The sequence below is a fragment of the Polypterus senegalus genome, chromosome 5 (assembly GCF_016835505.1).
Source record: "Polypterus senegalus isolate Bchr_013 chromosome 5, ASM1683550v1, whole genome shotgun sequence".
Lineage (NCBI taxonomy): Eukaryota > Metazoa > Chordata > Cladistia > Polypteriformes > Polypteridae > Polypterus > Polypterus senegalus.
Window position 1 is genome coordinate 32,591,071 of NC_053158.1, and position 24,157 is coordinate 32,615,227.

General features: G+C 39.1%; 1 protein-coding gene across 1 annotated transcript in view; it reads right to left on the reverse strand.

Moving 5' to 3' along the window:
* The window catches only part of LOC120530196 (coiled-coil domain-containing protein 178), a 472,799-nt gene that overhangs the window by 272,168 nt on the left and 176,474 nt on the right, over window positions 1-24,157 (reverse strand). The window contains exon 16 of the mRNA XM_039754457.1: window positions 20,411-20,556. Coding sequence (XP_039610391.1) covers window positions 20,411-20,556 — 146 coding nt within the window. The remainder of the gene's footprint in view (window positions 1-20,410; window positions 20,557-24,157) is intronic.

The following is a 24,157-nucleotide window of genomic DNA, read 5'->3' on the forward strand; positions in this document are numbered from 1 at the left end:
TACCATAATATATAATACATAATTAACCTGCAATTTAATATCAATGAAGTGGTTATTGACTTTCACCGCAGCAAAGGGCCTCTACACCCGGTCACTATTCAGCAAGTGTATGTGGAGGTGTTGTATTGTTATAAGTACTTGGGGGTCCACATTAGTAACATGCTGGACTGGTCTCAGAACACAAAAGAATTATATAAGAAAGGACAGAACAGGCTCTTGTTATCTTAGGAGACATCATTCTTTTAATGTGGGAAGTGGCATCCTTTACATCTTTTATAACTCTGTGATGGCCAGTGCGATTTTCTACACTGTATTGTGTTCAGCCAGTAATATCATTTCAAGGGAGGCCCACCAAATCAACAAGCTAATTATAAAATGTAGACTCACTTATGGGGCACACTCTAGACCCCCTGGAGGTCGAAGCGAAGGACAGAACAAAAACAAAACTGAATGCCATTCTGAACAATGTCGCACATCTTCTTTCTAACACACTAGCATTCCTTCAGCTAATGAATTATTAAACTGTGAAAAAGTGTTCAAGAAAAACTACTGGGGCTCCTTTATACCAACAGCAATATGTCTGTATAATGCCTTACCAGGACTGGGACTGCTCTTTTTATCTTTAGTCATGTCGTAAATTTTCTTTTTTTTTATTTATTTGTGTTTTTTGTCATTCTGATGCATACATGTTGTTTTTCATATTATAATACGTATTTATTTATATTTTTATTGAGTATCTGTAAAAAGCCAAATTTCCCCCAGGGGACACATAAAGTTCTATGTACCTATTTAACTCACTTCAAGATGAATGATGTGAATTAGGCAATCTCAGTATTTTACAGAATATCACATAATACGCTGTGAACAATATGATAATTTAGCAGATTTTACTGCTAATTCAAAAAAGATTGTCTGATGAACATGGTTTAAAACATTTTTCTGGTACTTAAGCTGGTCAGAACAATTATTTCACCCTTTCATTCAAGGCTGTTGTTAAACCATTGCAGATGTATTAATATATACTACTAATAATGATATTCAGTTCTTAGGGTAGAACTTTCTAGTTTTAACAATGTATAGTACTGTATATTTCTCTAAATGTTATGCCTGTCAAACATTAGGGCCATTTATGTTAGCATAAAAAGCATTCCGTTCAGGTCCATTAGCAGCTTAAGAATTTCATTTTTAAATGTGCTTAATGCATTAGGTCAGGTAATATTGTATAATTCAATATCCAAAAGAATTACAATACAAAGAAATATTCTTTTTACTTTAATAAGCCATACATTTTCTAAACTTATTTAACCATTACAGGGTCACAGGAAGCTGGATTCTGCTCCAAGAGCAATAGGCATAAGTCGAACATCAGCCCTGGACAGAATGGCAATGAAACGTTACGACATAGTTTAACTTCGCCAATCAACTTAAGGAAAAATGTTTGAAATAGGGGAGGAAAGACAAATCTTCAGAGCAAAAACAAATCACCATAAGGAGAACAAACAAGTTCCATAAAGGAAGAAATGGTTCTACAACACTGCACCACAGTGTTGGCAAATCCTAATTAATATCGGCCAAGTGGTTAAGCCGAATATTTTTACTTTCTTATCATAACCAATTTACATATCTATTCAGCATATTAATGACACTTCCTTTTCTAAATCTATTACAGCACTATTATATGTTAGGCTCATTTAAAAAAAGATACAATGTTAGAGTGAAAAAATTATTCTAATTGTATCTTAAATTTGAAAACATTTTTTAAATGTTTGCCATTATTTTAGTTGAAATGTTAACATTTGTGATGAAAAGGCAGCATATGTAGAAGAAAATATAATCATCTCTCATCAGAAATAGAAAAGAAGTTTTTAAATAATAATGGTTTTAGTGTTGGAGAAATTTACTGAAGTATGTTCAACAAGTGGAAAACTGTTTCGAAGGAGGATCTACAAATAAAGCAATAATCATGAATAAGATAGTAACTCAGTGGTGAGCACTGCTGCCTGTCAAAAGTGTCATCATTGGGCAGCCTTTATGGGGAACAAATAACAGGAGACATGGCAAGTGGCCGAGCCTCAAGTTGGAAGGCTAGCAGGTCACGATGTTTTCCCCACAACACTGATATATGGACGAGAAAGTATAAAAACCAACCTGTCTCTTTAAAAGATCTAATCAGTAGTAGTAATCAATAGTAGTCTGACAATCAGAGGAAGCATAGAATAGAGACAGAGAACGAGAAGAAGAACAATAGAGCCAGCCTGATCATCCATTTGAGTGGAAGTGTTCAAGTGGTTGCCGGAAGTGAACTATCAAGCAATCTCATTTTCAGCTTTCCAAAACTATAAACTGAGACGTTATAATACCCAGAATCTTTCTGTTTTGTCTTGTGCAGATTCTGACTTTCTTACAGCTAAAGGAGCCCGTATTTTAATTCTCAAATCAGTCAGGATCTATGCGATATTTGCATAGTCTCAGTTTCTTCATAGGTTTACTGTCAGGATACCCTGATTTCCTTCCACTCTCGAAAGATTTGCACGATAAGTTTGTTGGTGACTAAGTGTGGGTTTGTGTATGAGTGTCTCCTGTGATTAACTGGTGTCTAGTCCAGGGTTGGCCCCCTTTTTGTTCCTGACATTCGTGGTATAAGTATTGCCTGCCTGTGACCCAGTAATGAAATAATAAGGTTCAGTGGAAGTATTATGATGGGCGGCAGAACTAGTAAGGACCTTATAATGGACATGAATAATAGAATAGTATGAGCTGCTACCTTCTCATATGGTGTGTACAAGGTATTATTAAGCAATGGTACAAGAGAAAAATACAGTATTTGTACTAAAACAATTGAAATTTGTCAGTCTCCCTTTTCTATTTGTACCTTAGAGTTAAGAAAAGTTTAGGATTAAAGAACCTAATCAAACAATCTAACTGATCAATCAAGTGTGTGCTTATAATCTTTCCATTATTTCGGAATACATTTGTTTTTAAGCTCAGTTCCATGAGGCTTTAATTACTGTCTGATGTACTAGATACAGTGAATTCAGGAAGTGTTCAGTAAGGATGCTCTGATCAGGTTTTTCTGGGATGGTAAAACTCAGCGATTTCAGTGTAACTGAACTGGCCAAATTCAATAACAATTCTGATTTTTTTAAGCAGCATCTGTTTTAATTTATTTCTTCCCTTTATCTAATTCCAAAGGATGACTCCTCCAGTTTCTTGCTCTCGGTTTATTTTGTTACTGTAAAGACTAATATTTCAATCTTCATTCTCTCTGGTAAAGTCCGCCTTGCTGCTCTCTGTTTATAGGAAGTTTGGAAAAATAAAAAAGATATATGCATTAGCTCAACTATCATAATACCATGTTTGTCCTTCCAGAAGTTTCTCCCATTTCCAAAAATGTTCTATGGGGCTCATTGGGTTCTTGGTCACCTCTTCTTACCCAAATTCTTCTCCTACAATTGCTCAGTGTGGCTGGGCAGCTAGCCCTTGAAAGAGTTGTGGCTGTTCCAAATCGTTTCCATTTAAGAATTATGGAAGCCACTGTGTTCTTGGGAACATTAAGTGCTGCAGAATATTTTTGTAGCCTTTCCCATATCTTTGCCTAAACACAACCCTGTCTTTTAAAGTCTATAGACAGTTCCTTCAATCTCGTGACTTGGTTTTCACTCTGAGACACACTGTCAACTATGGAACTTTATATAGAGAGGATGTGCCTTTTCTAATCATATCTGATCAAATGAATTAGCTACAGGTGAACTCCAAGCAAAGTATGGAAACATTACAATGATATGATCAATAGATTCAAATGGACCTGGGGCAAATTTTAAGTGTCCTAGTTCCTAGGTCTGAATACGTGAGTCAGTATGGTATCTCCTTTTATTTATTTTTAATAAACTTGGAAAAATATAAAAACATTCTGGGGAAGTGAGTGTTTTTTGATGTAGAGAAAAAAAATGTAAACAGTATGAGCATAAGGCTACGACGTAACAAAATGTGAAAAGTGGAGTGGTCTGAATACTTTCTGAAGGCATTGTATGTCCTGTGTAAAAAGATGGGCTCCTTCAAACCATTTTTTTTTACTGTAAGACTACAGTATCACACTATATTAATCATTTTTTTGAGTCTGCATTATATGATGATACAGGGCTGTCTTAACGTATGGGTACAATGGACACTGGCCAGGGCTTCCAGGAGCATAGGGGCCCACAATGTTTTCTGATGCCTATGTATGTTTCTGTTTTGCTATCAAAACAGAAGCCCCACCCTGTGATGCTGTTAACACTGCACTGTGATGGTATAGTGGCAGTCCTTAACAAAGGTGGCACACAAGTCTGGATTAAAGCCCCATAGGCCTTTGGGTGACTTAGCTCCTTAACAGACAGCTGGTTATACTTTTAACAAAGCAACGTGTGGACATCAGGGGCCTCATGCATAACGGCGTGCATAGAATTCATACTATAACATAGTGTACGGACAAAAGCGGAATCGTGCTTATTTACAAAAAAATCCAGATGCATAAATCTGTGTGTACGTCAACTTCCACGTTCTTCCGCTACATAAATCCCGGTCAGTGTGAAAAGTAATACACGTGCATGTGCCTGCTGTCCCGTCCCAACTCCTCCCAGAATTACGCCTCTTTGAATATGCAAATCAATATAAATAGCTCTTAAGCTCAGCCTTCTGTGAAAAGGCAATGGCAAAAGCAAGAGGGAAAATAGAAGAATTTCAGCGAAGTGGAGGCAAAGAAAAACGTAATATTTGTTGGTTTAAACAGTGGTATTAACAACAAAAAAAAGTTGATCGAGTGACATAGCGTGTTGGAGAAACTCGAAAGCTCACGTTCACAAAGTCGCACAGTGCCTGAAATAAAAAAGAAGTTGTCAGATATCAAAGTCGCCATGAAAAGATGAGTCGTAGCCCACCGTCTGAATGTCATATGAAAGCTAATTAGGGTACAGAGAAAAAAAAAGGCACACGGTGGGGAAAAAAGCATTAAATGTCAACTTTAATCTCTAAATTTCCACTTTAATCACGTAGTTTATTTTGTCATTAAAGTAGAACATCATAAACTTCATCTTAAAATCGTTTAATGTAGTAGTTTCTCAAATCCCATCGTAACTAAAGTAGCATGTTAAATGCTTTGTTTTGTATTTGACCTTCTATGTGCTCTATGTGTGTGAGTCACTACATGCTTCCAGGCTTTCTCTTCATTCGACAGGACACAGAATCCATTACATTCGTAATATTACAGCTCTCTGAATAATTAAAATACTGAGATGTATACTTGATATAATTTTAATGATAATAGGAGTTAAAGCATGTTATTAAACATGGGAGCACGGTGGCGTAGTGATTGTTCATGACTCACGCAAGATTCTTGCTGCGCTGTTGGCTTAGAACGCTGATTCTTTAAAACTTTTAAGTAACATCAAAATATTTTCGTAGTATGTGTTTAATTATTCTATCCATCTATCCTTCCAGTGTTGTATCAGCACCAGCAAGAATACAGCGCGAGGCAGGAACAATCTGTGATAGGAGCGCCAGCGGCTCGCTAGCGCTGCGGCACCGTGTAGTTAAAGTTAAAGTTTTATCTATACTAATAAAAGGCAAAGCCCTCACTCACGCACTCACTCACTGACTCACTCATCACTAATTCTCTAGCTTCCTGTGTGGGTGGAAGGCTGAAATTTGGCAGGCTCATTCCTTACAGCTTACTTACAAAAGCTGGGCAGGTTTCATTTCGAAATTCTATGCGTAATGGTCATAACTGGAACCTATTTTTCTCCATATACTGTAATGGAGTTCAGCTCGATGGCCGTGGGGGGCGGAGTTTCGTGTGACATTGTCACACCTCCACCGTAATCACGTGAACTGACTGTGAGCGCAATATGTAGAAAACAAGGAAAAGCTCCAAAAAGCGTTGAAGAAAACATGCATTATACAATTGAGAAGGCAGCGAAACAATAAGAAGCGAGTGAGTGACACATACAAGCAAATTCATAAGTGCAGCTACTTCAGAAACAAAGCACGGTGTAAACCTAAAGTTTAAATTAAGTTCATAGACAGGCTGCCGCTGGGGTTTGTCATGCCCATGACTAATGCGGGATACAAGTTTAATGAGAGGACGCAGGGTATAAACGAGAGTTTTGATCACTTTGTAACTAAGTTAAAATTGCTGGTGAAGGGCTGTGCTTATGCAAATTCCGAGAGACTGTATTTTTGGGGGATTGACAGTTGAGGCGGGTGGAGGAGTGACGTCATCCTCTCCCCTCCCATTCACCTCATTTCGCTCTGAGCTGAGCTCCGCAGCTAACGCGGTCTTGCGGAAGCAACTTTGTCACGCTGCCACCAAATACTAACAAAAAAATCCACAAGTTAATACACACGCTGTCTCTAGAGTTTCTCCTCACTCCATGTATTCCTCGCATCCCTGTTACACCCTCTGATCTCCCATTTCAATTCAGATGCCTCCAATTTCCAGTAAGGCTCTGCTTCGCGATGAGAAGTAAGAAGTCTCAGGGACAGACCCAACAAAAGGTTGCCATTGATTTCAGGCAAGATTGCTTTTCTCCTGGACAACTATACGTTGCATTCTCAAGAGTGAGCTCGTGCAGCTTCGTCATATTACAACCAGAGTGCTGAACTGACAACGTGATATATAAAGAGAACTATAATAATCGTAATAAATGAACAATAAAACAGCGGAGAACCCGTGGATTAAATAAAAAGGCAGCTTTCTTGGCAAAGCAAGGAAAGAGGATGGATTTATATGTTCGTTTATAAAACAGCGGAGAATCTGTGTAAAGGCTGCTTCACAAAAAGCCAGCGGAGCGCCTTATATGAGCAGGCAGTCAGCTAAAGAAGGGAATCAACAAATATCTCTAATCGTGATAAACAAACAAAAAACAGCGTACAAACCGCGGATTAAATAAAGGAAATGGGTACCTGAACAGTACAGTAAGTCTCGAATAGCTACACAATAGCTATAAGAATCATAATAAACGAACAATAAAACAGTACAGAATCTCGAAGCAAGGAGAAACGACGGCCTTATATGGCGTTCGTTTATAAAGCAGCGGGGAAACTGTGTGAAGGCTGCTACACAAAAAAACAGCAGAGTGCCACACGCTGAATGTATTCCTCGCATCACCGTTATACCCTCTGATCTCCCATTTCAATTCAAATGCCTCAAATTTCCAGTAAGGCTCTGCTTCGCGATGACAATTAATAAGTCTCAGGGACACACCCCACAAAAGGTTGCCATTGATTTGAGGCAACATTGCTTTCCTCCTGGACAAAACTAGACGTTGCATTCTCAAAAGTAATCTCAGTGCACAGCTTGGTCATATTACAACCGGACTGCTGAACTGACAACGTGGTATACGTGGGGATTTTGCTATATACAGTGTATATATATGTAGTGTGGAAGTTGACCCGGACACAGACAGGCAGACAAGTTCATGTCACTCACAAACACGTTTATTTACAATATTTACACTAATAAGTGCACCACAAACCCCCAAAGTCCCCAAAGTCCTTGCCACACAATGCCTTCCTTTCTTCAGGCTGCCTCCTTGCCTTCTCCAGCTCAGTCCTCTCCGCTCCCCAGCAGTCTCCCGCTGACACGCCCCAGCGTGGCGGAAGTGCCGGGTGTTCTCCTGGAAGCACTCCGGGTGTCCCTGCTTCTCTTCCCGCCAGCACTTCCTGGTGTGGCGGAAGTGCTGAGGTCCAGGGTCCCCAAGGCATTGGGGCACCTCCTGGCGGTTACCACGGGCCCCTACAGGGTGGGGCTTCCATGCCCTGAACCCGTGGCACCCAAAGCAACCAGGAAGGCGGCCCCCACGTGATCCCAGATGGGCACACGCCCACTTCCGGTCCTCCAAGGAGTCCCAGCCGGGTCGTGGCCCCTGGCATCCTCGACAGTAGATATATATGTATGTATGTATGTATGTTTATATATAAATATATATATATATATACTGTATGTAGATATGTATATATACTGTATATATATATATATGTGGATATGTATATATATATATGTGTGTATATATGTATATATATATGTAGATCTGTATATATATGTATATATGTGTCTGTGTGCATATATATGTGTGTGTGTGTGTGTGTGTGTATGTATGCATGTGTATATATATATGTATGTGTATGTGTGTATATATATTTATCTGTATGTATGTATGTATATGTATGAGTATATATATGTTGATATGTGTATATATGTTGTGGCAGTAGGGGGCGCTAGTGCTCCCTTGAACCCTGAGGTAGAATTCCAGACACCAGGTAAAAGTCCAATACCTTTTATTTTCTTCACACAACATGCACAAAGCACCCTCCACACTACTCATATATTTAACTACTAACTAAACACAATAACCTCTCCTCTTTACCCAGACACTTTGCTCCTCTCCCACCCAGCACAGCTCAGTGTCTGGACTGAGCCACAGTCCTTTTATAGCCCCTGACCCGGAGGTGTTCCTGTCCCAGCAGTCCACAGTTCCTTATTCCTTCTGGGTCAGGGCAATTAACCCGGGAGCACGTCGTTCCTTCCCGTCACGTGACCGTGACGTACCCCCGGGTCATAAGACACAAAAGAGCCCATAAGCCCCCCCACAGCGACTCCTGGTGGCCCCCAAGGTATCCAGCAGGGCTGTGTATAAATACTACAAAGTCCATGAGGCCCTGCTGGACCTCGGGGCACTATCCTGCTGTCGGGAGGGCTCCTCCCGGCAGCCTGGGGGTGAGGACCGGCATGAGAAGCCGGCAGTCCTCCACAATGTATATATATGTAGATGTGTATATGTATATATATATATAGATATGTGTATGTGTAGATATGTGTATATGTAGATATGTTTATATGTATATATGTATATGTATATATGTTTATATGTGTGTGTGTGTCTGTGTGTGTATATATATATATATATATATATATATATATAGTGGTCCCCGGCCGGGGCTGGAGCCCGGCGGGAATGCCCAGGAGGACGAGAGGAGGACTTGTGCCTCCTCCAGACCGAGAGGGGGCGTCCGTCCTGGTTATGCAGGAGGCCTCGGGTAGGGGGCTTGGAAGCCCAGCCCTGAAGGGACCCGTGGCCACCGCCAGGCGGCGCCCAGTGCCTATTTATCCCGGGAGCCCGGCACTTCTGCCACACCAGGAAGTGACGGGGAAGACGACAGGGGACACCCGGACGGCTTCCGGGTGCGCAGCCGGCACTTCTGCCACACAGGGGTGTGGCCAAGTTTAATTGCCGGGAAGCAGCTGGAGCCCATCCGGGTTCCTATAAGAGGGGCCGCCTCCCTCCAGTCATTGGTGGATGTCGGGTCGGGAGGTAGCGAGACAGAGCTGGGGAGAGGATTGGAGGCGGCCAGGAAGAGAAGGCACAAAGACTGTGAGCCCTGGACTTTGGGGGAATCGGTGCAAGAGGCACTGGGGTTGATGCACGAATAATTGTAAATATTGTAAATAAACAGTGTAATGGGTGAATTTATGATGTCCGTCTGTGTGTGTCCAGGCCAGCTTTCACAATATATATATATATATATATATATATATATATATATATATATATATATATATATATATATATATATATATATATATATATATATATATACAGTGGTGTGAAAAACTATTTGCCCCTTCCTGATTTCTTATTCTTTTGCATGTTTGTCACACAAAATGTTTCTGATCATCAAACACATTTAACCATTAGTCAAATATAACACAAGTAAACACAAAATGCAGTTTTTAAATGATGGTTTTTATTATTTAGGGAGAAAAAATCCAAACCTACATGGCCCTGTGTGAAAAGTAATTGCCCCTTGTTAAAAATAACCTAACTGTGGTGTATCACACCTGAGTTCAATTTCCGTAGCCACCCCCGGGCCTGATTACTGCCACACCTATTTCAAATAAGAAATCACTTAAATAGGAGCTGCCTGACACAGAGAAGTAGACCAAAAGCACCTCAAAAGCTAGACATCATGCCAAGATCCAAAGAAATTCAGGAACAAATGAGAACAGAAGTAATTGAGATCTATCAGTCTGGTAAAGGTTATAAAGCTATTTCTAAAGCTTTGGGACTCCAGCAAACCACAGTGAGAGCCATTATCCACAAATGGCAAAAACATGGAACAGTGGTGAACCTTCCCAGGAGTGGCCGGCCGACCAAAATTACCCCAAGAGCGCAGAGCGACTCATCCGAGAGGTCACAAAAGACCCCAGGACAACGTCTAAAGAACTGCAGGCCTCACTTGCCTCAATTAAGGTCAGTGTTCACAACTCCACCATAAGAAAGAGACTGGGCAAAAACGGCCTGCTTGGCAGATTTCCAAGACGCAAACCACTGTTAAGCAAAAGAACATTAGGGCTCATCTCAATTTTGCTAAGAAACATCTCAATGATTGCCAAGACTTTTGGGAAAATACCTTGTGGACTGATGAGACAAAAGTTGAACTTTTTGAAAGGCAAATGTCCCGTTACATCTGGCGTAAAAGGAACACAGCATTTCAGAAAAAGAAACATCATACCAACAGTGAAATATGGTGGTGGTAGTGTGATGGTCTGGGGTTGTTTTGCTGCTTCAGGACCTAGAAGGCTTGCTGTGATAGATGGAACCATGAATTCTACTGTCTACCAAAAATCCTGAAGGAGAATGTCCGGCCATCTGTTCGTCAACTCAAGCTGAAGCGATCTTGGGTGCTGCAACAGGACAATGACCCAAAACACACCAGCAAATCCACCTCTGAATGGCTGAAGAAAAACAAAATGAAGACTTTGGAGTGGCCTAGTTAAAGTCCTGACCTGAATCCAATTGAGATGCTATGGCATGACCTTAAAAAGGCGGTTCATGCTAGAAAACCCTCAAATAAAGCTGAATTACAACAATTCTGCAAAGATGAGTGGGCCAAAATTCCTCCAGAGCTGTAAAAGACTCATTGCAAGTTATCGCAAACGCTTGATTGCAGTTATTGCTGCTAAGGGTGGCCCAACCAGTTATTAGGTTCAGGGGGCAATTACTTTTTCACACAGGGCCATGTAGGTTTGGATTTTTTCTCCCTAAATAATAAAAACCATCATTTAAAAACTGCATTTTGTGTTTACTTGTGTTATATTTGACTAATGGTTAAAGGTGTTTGATGATCAGAAACATTTTGTGTGACAAACATGCAAAAGAATAAGAAATCGGGAAGGGGGCAAATAGCTTTTCACACCACTGTATACACAGTATATGACAGCAACACTCATAACAGTGACAAAACAATTACATTGATAGTCATGTTACGTTATTTTTAAAATGTTTCCTTTTCTTTTTCATAACTTCTTTAACACACTACTTTTCCGCTGCGAAGCGCAGGTTTTTTGCAATTTGTATAATATAATAAACATATTTTGCTGCATTTCATCTTAAAAATTCTTTATAAAGTGGCTCAGGTTGTGCAATATTATAACTGTAGTGCAAGTTTACAGTCAGGAGATTGTACTAATAAGTACAAACAGCTCTACAAGGAGCACTTGATGGACTAATTGAGTGTATTTTCTTGGGATGAAACTGTTGCTGAACCGCAAGGTCTGTACAGGAAAGGCTCTGAAGAATTTGTCATATGAGAGCAGTTTAATAGACAACATGGCTGAGGAAGCGTGTGCTTGATGCTGTATACCAATAATTCTCTTTCCGATCAGCAGCTGTACAGCTGTGATTCATACTCAGATACAGTGATATAAATACTCCGAGTGGTGCAGTGAGAGTAATATGGAAAAAGATGATCCAATGTGGGATCCGAGGTGCAGTGAGAGTAACAACGCTAAAGCAGTTATGGTATTTGGAATAGTTTGACCATTCTGTGGACCATTATATTGTTACAGGTTAATTACAATCAGAGGCATTAAACTAATAAACAATATGTGGTTAATTTCAGTGTATTTATAAAGCCATGTCAGGGATGTGGATCTAAAAAAGAAAGGATAACCACACAGGAACAGTGGCACTGCTTTGATGCTGGGTGCCGCCAGTCTACAAAGCCGAGCAGAGAACTTGTGTACGACAGGGTATGAGCTACCGTGGAAATGTGCGTGGCTTTACGCCAAGTTTAGGTTTTATACATTGCAATTTGAACATGGAAACGTTCTTACACAACATTTTTGTGCATACGCACCGTTTATACACGAGGCTCCAAGACATTTAATTGCAGTGCGAGACTTGACTGTACCATAAAGTGTACAACTGGTAGAAGGAGAGATTTTTCTTTAGAAAACTGTAATTTGCAAATAGAAGTGAGACTTCCATATTATAATGCTAGATCAATCTATGGGGTGCTTTATTACTTTTTAAACAGCATTAAACAGTAAGCTCCAGTAATCCCCTTATTTACTGGCCCCTGTAAATTTTATTCTAGGTTCTAAGACTCCAGAGCCCATAGTGGCAGAACAGGATACAAAGGTGGAAGTAATCATGAGTGAAGCTACAGCCTACGGTAGGGCATACTGAAGCCCACCCCAACACTGTTTCGCACCATACCAGTTCAGAATTACTCTTCAACCATATTTACACATCCTAATTATATGACAGGAAAATTGAAATACCTGGAAAAAATCTAGAAAGATGTGGGAAAGACACACAAATTATACACAAACACTAACTGGGCTGGGATTTGAACCCAGGATACTGGATCTGTGAGGCAGTACTTCAAAAAATTAAATAGGATATTGAATTTAAATAATAAATGCATATGTTAATAATTACCATATTAGGCAATCCTTGAAAAACAATAATTATTGTTTTAAGACAATATTATGTTTTATTCTTCAAATTTATTGAAGCCATGGTAAATTGGAGGTGAATCCTAGAAGAAACAAATTAGGGAAATAATATAATTTTGTATAACAAAGTAAGAGTTTTCACTGATTTAGGTTTGATATTTTGTTTATATTTTTGGAAAGCTATCGGATAACTTTATACAATGTTGTGCAGAAACAGAAAATTATTTGGTAAGTTGCAGCTGCAGCAGGTAGAGATGGCATACCCAAGCATACAAAACATGTGTAAATGGATACTCAAAATTTAAATAATAAAAATAATTATGAAAAGAAAACAAATCATAATACATTCTCACTATCAGCGTCTCTCTTAATTTTACAGTAGCTGCTTATTGTAATGAAGTAGTTACAGCAATTGGTGCTTAAATAATTAAATGTATTTGTGCCGTTGTTTTCTTTAAGTTTCTCTACTGATAAAAGCTACTAATTGTTTCACAAGGAAGATTAAGAATAAAAGTGTTTTGGGAAACAAAGAAAATGATACAAAAATGATTCTGATCTTTATAAATTATTAACTAATTGTATTTTATTTTATATGATGTTTCCTTGTTCTGCCACAATGGTATCAATAGGGCAGAAACCAAATCTGGAACTGATGTCGTTCTGCACTGACAGCTTGCTGTAATAAACATCAATGACATTTTTCATATAAGACGCTAACAGCTACATAATACGCTTACATTCTCATTGTCCTTGCACGTGCTCTGTATAACAAAAGTTAAAACTACTCGCACTTTTTCAGTTTCTGCATTCTAATAATTTTTCAAGCTTCCATTCAAAAATCATTGTGAATCCTTTCAAGCCATCAGCATTTCTGCTTTATGTTGTGTTTGCAACCAACTGTTTCAAATTTCTCTTGTTTGCTTTTTAGGACCACCATAGAGCACCAGATGATGTTGCATCACATTAAAAGAAGACATTTTTCGTTTAGCAAAGTGCTGCCTGCACTGGTTAGCAAAGTAATCAGAAATTGAAGGTCGAGAAATCAAACCCAAGCTAGAACAATTTAAACCACATCACTGTACTGCTGAAGAGAACAGAGGAAGAGAAGGATCGGGAGATAAAGGCAAGAGTCAAGAAACAAAGAGAGGGTCAAAATCAGGAATTCAGTACTAATGAGTCACACTGCTAAACCGAAGTCAGAGTCAGAAAACAGGATATGATAGTCGTAAACAAGAGATTCTTCAAGAAGGAAGACACATAAAATCTGAGTCTAAAATGGATCATGGACAATGAGATTAGCAAGACACAAGTTAAACAGGGTTGTGCCAGTGATGCAACATGATGCAACTTCCAGTGGGCACAGCCTAGAAACAGGGATCCACATCCAAAAAGTCCGTAGAAATATACAAAATGTCATTGTTGTGGGAATTCCAAAATTAAAATGCTAAAATAAAAAAATAACACAAAACAAGCTATTCATAAAAACTGAAAGCACCTTTAGGTCCCCGATATTTCGAAACCAAAATAAAAAACTAGAATAAAGAAAAATGTGTTCAGCCCCAAAAAACTATACAAACAGAAGTTATCCTAGTGGTCTTATTCAGCAACACAATAATTTTCTTGTTAATTATTACAATGAATGACAAAGACATATCAAATACATACTATATCGTGTACTAACTGAAATTCTTGGCATTGCCCAGGAGGAAAATAAAGTGTTTTTTTTAATTGTTTGAGAAAAATATAATTAAAAAAAATGACTTAAAAAATAAAAATAAATTAACAAACAATGAAGACTCACTAATGAGCTTGTCTTGTGGTTTTGTATGTATGTTATCATCCAGTTGGACCTCGTAACCAGCCAACTCTATTTAATTTCAAAACCAACAGGGATGCGGTGGTGCTCAAACATGAATGCTGGCAGTCACCTCCAGTTCGCCCTCTGGTGGTCGCACCGAATGTCAACTGGATGATAACATGCATACAAGATTGCAAGATCACCCCCCATCCTACCCAGAAGGGGGGAGGTTAGGATTTTTAGTCGACCAATGAGAAACATGTGTACCAGTTTCATGAAAATCGCTCCAACCATTCGGAAGTCATGCTGGAACATACATACATAGACAGACATTATAAAGATTTGGGGCAGCCACCCGTATATTGTTTTCCCGGCTGCAAAAGTTAATTTTGATGATGCACGATGTGCATAGAACAGAGTCCAAAATAGAACTGATCACAATAGCCCAAAGATGGGGACTTTAAAGGCCCATAGAGGAAATGAGGTCATCAAAAGGGCTGGAACCAGAAGTGACATCAGCAAACGGTTCGGCTTCAGAAGTGACGTCTTCTGAGGAGCCGGAACTTGCAGGATTTCATGGGAAAGGTCTCTAGGGAACTGAAAAAGACAGTCAGCGCACTCTGCTGCCCCCTGGTCAGATGTTTTATTACCTCCTACTCGCACGTGTGTGATAAACATGACATTGTTATTTGTCAAATGAAGGCTGTGGGTGGTAGAATTGACACTGTGATGAACCAGAATTAAAGGAATAACCATTAGCAGAGCCATAAAACAAGCAAGAAATCATAAGCAATGGAGTAATAGGAAGATCGGCAAGCCCAAAACGTAACCCAGAAACCATAATCAAAAAGTTAAGGCAAAAGTCAGTCACCAAGAACTCTTTTGAAGAAATTAATGAAAGAAAAAAGTTCTTAATCGGGGCCTGTATAACTAATCACAGTTTGTTGAGATGATCTTTATACAATTGTTCCGATAACATTATTTGTGCATTTGTGAAATAGCTACTGTAATAAAAAATGGCAACAGCTGAAAGTAAACAAAAATAAGGATGAACCTTTTAAAAATAAAGAATATAAATATGCAAAGTAACATGCTATAAAAACAAGAAGAAAAAGCATGAGTCAGGAAAGGAACTATAACAGAAGGATAACAGGGTGGAATTCAAAGTGTTACAGAGAAAAAATGTGTCTGACTATGGTGACTGCAAATTATCTTACTAATTAAATAAATAAATACTTAGGTGTATGGCTCTGTGAAGTGAACATGGGCTGGATTTAAAGAATGTATGGCGTACCGTTTGTTGAACCTTGTTAATCTGAATATGTGGATTTTTGTTGCACAAATAACTCATGTTAAATATTCCAACTGCAACTGCAAATCTTGCTTTTGTTTATAGCTTAATGCTAACTGCATATTATTGCTGTTTCCCTAATAATTTTGTTAAAGTTTAGCAATTACTAAACATTTCATTGAGATAAAGAGTACATTTTTTGGAAAGTTGTGTAGTGTGTTTATGCCTCTAAGGCAATTTAAAGTACAGCCATTCTGTTTTGCAAAATTGCTCCTAGTAAAATGTTAACAGTCACATGAGTTCTTAATGGTGAAATAACCAAATGGTATGAAGATTGTCAGGGTCAGTGTCTGCGGATAGATCTGCTCTTCTCATCTCCCATCCACAAGAAAACACCAGCTACTACCACAGTAAAGTAAGGAGCAAAGCAGTCCAGGTGTCTAGAGACAAATAATCAAATAGTAGCTTTGCGGCTAACAGGACTGTAAAGTAGCAGCTGTCTCACTAGTGGACTCTGAGCAAGTTGACTGTGCATCTGTGATACAAAAATAAAAAACAACTGCAATGTTCAAATTTCACAACAGCATGCTTAGTATCAGCTAAAGAAGTAAATGATCTAGGCCAAGATCTGACCTTAAAATACTGAATCAATCCTTTCTGTTTCCAACTTAATCTTGCCTTACCTCGAGCACCATTTTAAATAATGTACATGATAATACTAGAGCAGTACATTACTGACAGAGTTAACGTGATAACTGACCCGAGAAGAACTTTTAAATAGCCTTTTCTAATTATCATCTTAAATGACGACTATATACAAAATAACCCATTTGTGAAGAGAACTGGACGTGTTCAAGTGCATATTTAAACAATGATCATCTAACCGCATCGATCTGCTTCCAGTTTTCTCATGCAGATCTGTGCAGACACAGAAGGTAGCCACTTTAACAAAAATAGCTTGCAGCCAATCTTCTTAGTATAAGAACACAATGTGATAATGATACACATGCTCTCCAAGTACGCTGAACACATATTCACTGTTACAGTCGCTAGGTGTATCTGTTCTAATTTGCACTCAAGATCCGTCAATTGACGATGTAATGGTTGATGGCTTTCTTGACAATCTGCCAATACATTTTTATTTTATACAGTGCTTTCCACAAGGATATCCTAATAACCTAACTTGTATGTTTCAGCAAGGGTTTATTCTCTGACTTAAATATATTTTTGTAGTACTTTGCATATTCAATTTTTCAATTATTCTTTTTCAAGGATTGTGTTGTTCTTTAATTATTACTAGCCAACCCGCGGCGTACCATACGCCGCATAATCAGGCCGGTTTTTTAATGATTTTTAAGCACAGGGAGCAAATTAACATGTAAAAAAATGGTAATGTAATAAATCAGCAAGAAAAGCAACATTGTAACAATGCAGGGAATGAACCAACACACAATCGTCCGTGACTGAAAACTGGCGGACCGCCATCGCTCATGTGCCCACCTCCAACTCGTCACTTGAGTCGTTGTCGTCTTTGCACAGTCCAGATGCACCTGTGACTAACGTAGACTTTCCGTGTTCCTGCAGGAGCATCTAAGAAGACGCATGTTTGTCGCGGATGCACATTGCTGTATGTAGCGTGTAAAACAGTTTGCTATGGTGCACGCGGTCGTGGTTTTTAAAGACTGCTTACTTCATTGTGTTTTAACCTCAGTTGTAAAGGATTGTTTTAAGGATCCCATGGGATACCCCTCACAAACCATTTTACATGCTGCATATGGCGATTCACCTCCGGCATGGCTCCTTCCTGCGTGCGCCATAGGTGTCTTACTTGTCGGCGGCTTAGTGAATCCATGCCCCTTCCGGTGTGCTTTCCATGGTTGTCTTGCCTTAGTGAATTATATATATAGATTTGGTGTTTATGTATGATATATACAATGAATTCACAAAGTATTCAGACCGCTTCAGAACACTTTCTGCATACTTTATTGTGCTGTAATTTAAAATTTAAATGGATACATGTGGAATTGGGCGGCACGGTGGCGCTGCTGCCTCACAGTAAGGAGACCTGGGTTCGCTTCCCGGGTCCTCCCTGCGTGGAGTTTGCATGTACTCCCCGTGTCTGCATGGATTTCCTCCGGGTGCTCTGGTTTCCTCCCACGGTCCAAAGTCATGCAGGTTAGGTGCATTGGCGAACCTAGATTGTCCCTAGTGTGTGCTTGGTGTGTGGGTGTGTGTGTGCTCTGTGGTGGGCTGGCATCCTGCCTGGGGATTTGTTCCTGCCTGGCGCCTTGTGCTGGCTGGGATTGGCTCCAGAAGACTCCCGTGACCCTGTGTTAGGATATAGTGGGTTAGGAAATGACTGACTGACTGACATGTGGAATTTTTGCCCATCTACACTCAATAACCCCATAATGGCAAGGTGAAACCATGTTTTGAAAAAGTTTCTGCAGATTTATTAATGAAACTGAAATCTTTAGTATATTCATATTAGTATTCATTCCCATTTTTATGGCACTGCGAATTGTGGTCAGGTGCACCCTGTTTGCTTTAATTTTCCTTGTGATGTGTCTAGAATTTAATTAATTGGACTTCGTTTAGAAAGGCACACACCTCTGTATATGAGGTCCCACAATTCCCACTGCACATCAGGACAAAAACCAAGTCATGAAGTCCAAGGAACTCTCTGTAGACCTCCATGATCAAATTGTGGTGAGTAATAGTTCATGGTAAGCACAGAAAGTGATTTCTAAAGCTTTGGCTGTCCCCTGGAGCACAGTGGTCTCAGATTGGAACCACTTGCACTCCTTGGGTTGGCTTTCTAGGCAAACTGAGTAACCAAGCAAGAAGGGCCTTAACCAGGTCGGTGACCATATACCAAACAGTCACTCTAACAGAGCAGAAGAAGTCCTCTGCTGAGAGGGAAGAACCTGTCCGAAGGATGGCTATCTCAGCAGCATTCCACCCATCAGACGTTAATGGTCGAGTGGCTAGCTGGAAACTCTTCTTGAGTAAAACTTTGCCAAACAGCATTTAAGAGTATGAGGAAAAATACTTTAGTCTGATTAGACAAAAATGGAACTGTTTGGGCAGAACTCCAAGCATTATGTCAGGTGAAGACCAGGCACTGCTCCTCACCTGTAGGGTGAAGTATAGGGTGAAGTATGGTGGTAGCAGTATCAAGCTATAGGGTGCTTCTCAGTGGCATGGAGAGTGAGCCTGGTCAGAATGGAGGGTAGGATGAATACAGCCATGGAATTTGACTTATTTTTCTTTTTTTTTTTAATCCCATAGATGTTTTTCACATAGTTTGTAGTTGTACAGCACTGGTCACCATTGGGTGTTTTAAAATCATAAAGTCTCTCTCTGTTCTGCATGAAAACTTGAGATTAAAATTTTTTCCTGACATCACTACAAACTACATTGGGTAAATAATCTACCAAATGAGTAGGCAATATATAGTAAATGAGGGGGTGAAGGTGCAAGTTGAGTGTGGATCAATAAGGTGGGGTTTGGAGGGTGTTGGTGATAAAGTCTTTTTAATTATATAGGTGTCCTTCTTTTTAAGCCCACATATGCTGGACTCATGTCCAAATGTCTTTTCGCTTGTGAGCCATGATCCAACCAGCTATCTGGCACTTTTAGTATTGGCCCTGAATTTTACTTAGGAGTTTTTCCTTGTCTTCTTAGAGAGTCAAGGCTTGGGGGCTGTCAAAAGGCAGGGCCTGTTAAAGCCCATTGTGGCACTTCTAGCGTGATTTGGGGCTATATAAAAATAAACTGTATTGTATTGTATTGTACTTGCACCATGTCCCGGTTAAACGTGTGTCCAGTTGAACTTGCATGTGTGTATATCAGAGATTGTGGTTCCTTCCTTCTGAGAGCATTGTGATGTTCCTGAATGTTTGTTTGTCCCACGTATACCGCTGGGCACACACTGTACGGTATATTGCATACTGTGTCCTGTGTCACTAATACAGATTTATTGCTTTTGGAGTCAAAAAGAAAAGTCTGCACTTGCAAAAAGATTAAAGAATCCCTATACAATTTTACAAAAAAAGAACATTCATAACATTAGGTCTATTGAATAAAGTGTCTGAAAGTGAGAATAGGGTCACCATAAGACAAAAAACAACGCCCTAATGAGTTCTGCAGTTTAGGGTTCAAAAACCTCATAAACGATGGATAAGCTATAACCTTTGTATCTTCCTTAAAATTTGAAAGAAATTTCATTTTTATTCTGGACAGGTAATACTGAAGTCTATAAAATGTTTGCATGATAGGCCTATAATGTCTGGTGCTCCCACCCCCAATGAGTGCTACTGGCCAGTAAGTGGACAAGGGCTTTCTGTCATCCTGTCCCCATCTACTTTTTATTGGAATTGTGCTACCCAGTAACAAAAAACACTGCCCTTTACTGAATTCTCCAGTACTCCCTCCCAACCCGGGTAGCTTTTTCTTTCTCATTCCTATTATGATCAGAATTTTCATTGCCACCCAAACCATGCAATACATTAAAAATCACATTAATCCGAAAACATCTTACTGTAAAACTGGAATGGAATCCTGCATGTTTTTTTCAAGCTTTTCCATTGCCTTTGCAGAATCTTGGTAGTCTTTTGTCTTTTGTTTTAAATCTTCAATTCTTTCCAATATAACATTTAGCTCCTTAGCCACCTTATTGTGTTTTTCCTATTTTGGAAGAAACATATAAATTATTAGCCATTCTATAGTTAAATGATTTGAAAGCATATAAATGGCCTTCTATACAGAAATATGTAAAATAGTACTATACTAAAATGTCAACTTTATTAAAAGCAAAACATACATATATTTATATATTCAAAATATGTGCATAATGGTGTGCTGCATTAGTAATTTAGACATGAACAGAAAAGTGCCATAACGACATGCTAGTGCTGTTTAAGACGTGATAAACTGAATGCTCCCCTCTTCCATTGCTGCATCTTCAGTATTATGCACTTGATATATCATTAACAAGAAGATGCCATCTACTGTGCAGCAGTGCAAAAAGCAGCTAATCACAATTACTACTGCCCACTATTTACTAATGTCAGAACAGTTCTTACTTAAGCAGCAGCTACAGATAATTAAGAAGAAATTTGCACAGAAGGTCACTTAAGAAAGTAGAATTCTTAATCATTAGTTCATTATAAAAGCTATCCATTTCTCAAAACCTGCATATTTTAGAGTTAACATTTAAATATTTTATAACAGCTATTGTTTACATTTTTTCTGCTATCAAAAGGCAATGAAGATATTATTACATTAATTATTATGTTGGTCTTCCTTTCTCTGCCGAGGTAAACAATCCTTTCAGCTTCATTAAACTGGCACGGTGCGCTTGTAACCCACTATACATATCGTGAACTTCTCAACAGTAACACATGAGTTTCAGGCTGTCTGTATAACACAGATTTACAACAGACTTATGCAGCCATCCTCTGCACTTCAGAGACGACCTGGCGGGTATGATAATTTTGAGATGTTGAAATCTGAATTTTTTCATGCCAAATAATCTGTTTATAAGGAATTTGAACCCAGAATTAGAACAGACTGCTGATTGTAAGAAAAAAATGGAATACAGTGAATATCTGGAGGAGGGTGGTGGTCTGACGCTTTTTTGAGGTCAACTTTATATGATTTAAGATTAGAGTATTGGCATGCATATCTCACCAGGAATAAGGATGCTCACTTGGTCATTCTGTTTTTCTTTCCACAGTAAACTGTCACAAGCACTGAATGCCATTTTATAACATATGTTATATTTCAGCAGAGGCCTATTCTGCAACATTGTTAATGATAATAATAATAATGACACATTTTATTTATATAGCGCCTTTCCCATACTCAAGACGCTTAAAACAAAATGATAGTTTCTACAAATAACAATTAACAAATAAACTCAAGATATACAAAATCATTAAATAGAAAAAAAAGAATAAACCAGAATAGAATCCTAAATTCAATACTAACAGAAATGCCTGAACAAATCACATAATTTATGATACAACACACACAGAAATTAACTTGAGCATCTGGCAGGGAGGTTATGCAAAAGAAGGGGCAGAATGTTAGGTTAAATTCAAAGCCTTCCTGAACAGATGAGTTTTAAGTTGTTTTTTAAAGGAATGACTGGAGTCAGCTGATCTAATTAATTTTAGGAGGTCATTCCAAAGTTTGGGTGCTATACAGCTGAAGGCCCGATCACCCACAAAGTGCAGGGTAGTGTGGGTCACAACAAGATTGCCAGAATCAGAAGACCTTAGTGGGTGAACAGGAGCAGTGATGGAGAAGATCAGTGATGTAGTCTGGTGCGAGGCCATTTAAAGCTTTGCAGGTTAATAATTGAATTTTATATACAATCCTGTAAGACACAGGGAATCAGTGAAGATGAAGCAGGATGGGTGGAAAGTGCTCGCTGTTGCTGTTTCACGTAAGGACTCTTGCAGCTGAGTTTTAAATCAACTGGAGATGTGATATAAGATTTGAAGGGGCACCTACCAGTAGGGAGTTACAAAAATCGATGTGGGATGTGATAAAAGCATGGACAAGTTTCTCAGCATTAGAATAGGAGAGGAAAGAGCGAACACAAGATATGTTACGCAGGTGAAAGTAAGAAAGTTTCTTAATGTGGTTTATGTGGGTGGAATAAGAAAGAGAGGAATCAAAAATGACACCAAGATTCCTTGCATTAGAAGAAGGTCTAATGAGATTGCCATCAAGAGAAATGAAAAAGAGCTCATTGTCTTAAGTTGTGCCTTAGTGCCAATTTGCAGGAGTTTAGTTTTGTTGCAATTTAATTTTGAAGAGTTCGGCTCCATCCAGGTTTTAATTTCACTGAGTCAAGTTGTGAGTTTTGAGTCAAGAAAGCCCTGTCGAAGTTTTACTTTTAACACTGAAACAGAATTAAGTATGATCTGCATAAAAATGAAAGCCCAGTCCATAGCTATGAATGATATGGCCGAGGGGAAGCATGTAGACACAGAAGAGGGTGGAGGACAGAGCCCTGAGTCTCTCCTTGTGTGACCGGCGCTGAGCTGGATCTACTGTGGCCAAAACTAAAACCAACAAACTTGTATCTATCAGTCAGATAACACTTAAACCCCTGGCCAGAAATCTCCAGAATGTTCTCCAAGAATTGTTCACAAGACATGGTCATCTGTTGTTTTGAGAGGGTGATAATCTCATAGTACAGAGTTTTTCAGAATTTGTTTCTGGATCTTCCTTGTGTCAGTTGATTTACATTGCAAAAAATTTAGCAACCAGAGGAGCAATGTCTACCTTTGTGACAACAATGATGCCATAAACCCAAAAAATGACTCCTAGTTCAAGTGAAATTGTTGGTATTGTTTGTTTCTGCATTTAATGCACTAATACAAATATTTCTCTCTTTGTGTTACTTTAGTATGGAATTTAGCACAGATATTTGCATTTTACTCATAGCCATTGAATAGATATCCTAAGGTTATATGTGAAGCATATGCTTACTGTTACCTATAGTTTCCAAAAATGAATGGAAAGCGACTCGTGAAAAAAGTTTAAAGAAGTGAGCAGACATTGCAGAAAAGCAGTGCTTGAAGTGGAAACTAGTAATTGTTGACAGCCTGTTATTATCGATTTCTTGTTCCTTCTCGCAAGGCATTGCAAATTTTACACATTTTCTAAACCGAGCATGGGAAGGGGTCCACCTCAGAGATTTGAGCATGCTCTTTTGCATATACGAGGTGTGGCAGAAAAGTAATGAGACTGGCAACACTGCAAGCGATCTGGCAACGCTGCGTTGTTTTCCTTGATAGAGCACGTGTATCAGTAACCTCCGATAGCTCAGTGCGAGTTTCAACTCCTTCCATTAACTACTTGATTTTTGTGACTGCTATTAGCGAAGTTGTGTTTTTTGGTTGTGCGTCACGCAAAATGGAACAGCGGAATTTGGAGCAACCTTGTGCCATTAAACGGCAAGTGTGACGTTTGAAAAGTTAAAACAGGCCTATGGGGAACATTCTTTATCCCGAGCTCAAGTTTTTCGCTGGCACAAATCATTTTTGGAAGGCAAAAAACACGTTGAAGATGAACACCGTTCAGGGAGGACTTCAACTTCGAAAACCAATGAAAACATCGAACGTGTGAACACTCTTGTGATATCAGACCGTCGTTTAACATTAAGAATGTTGAGTGAACAATTAAATTTGAACAGATTTACCGTTCATCAAATTTTGACTGAACATTTGCACATGCGAAAGGTCTGTGCCAAAATGGTGCCGAAAAACTG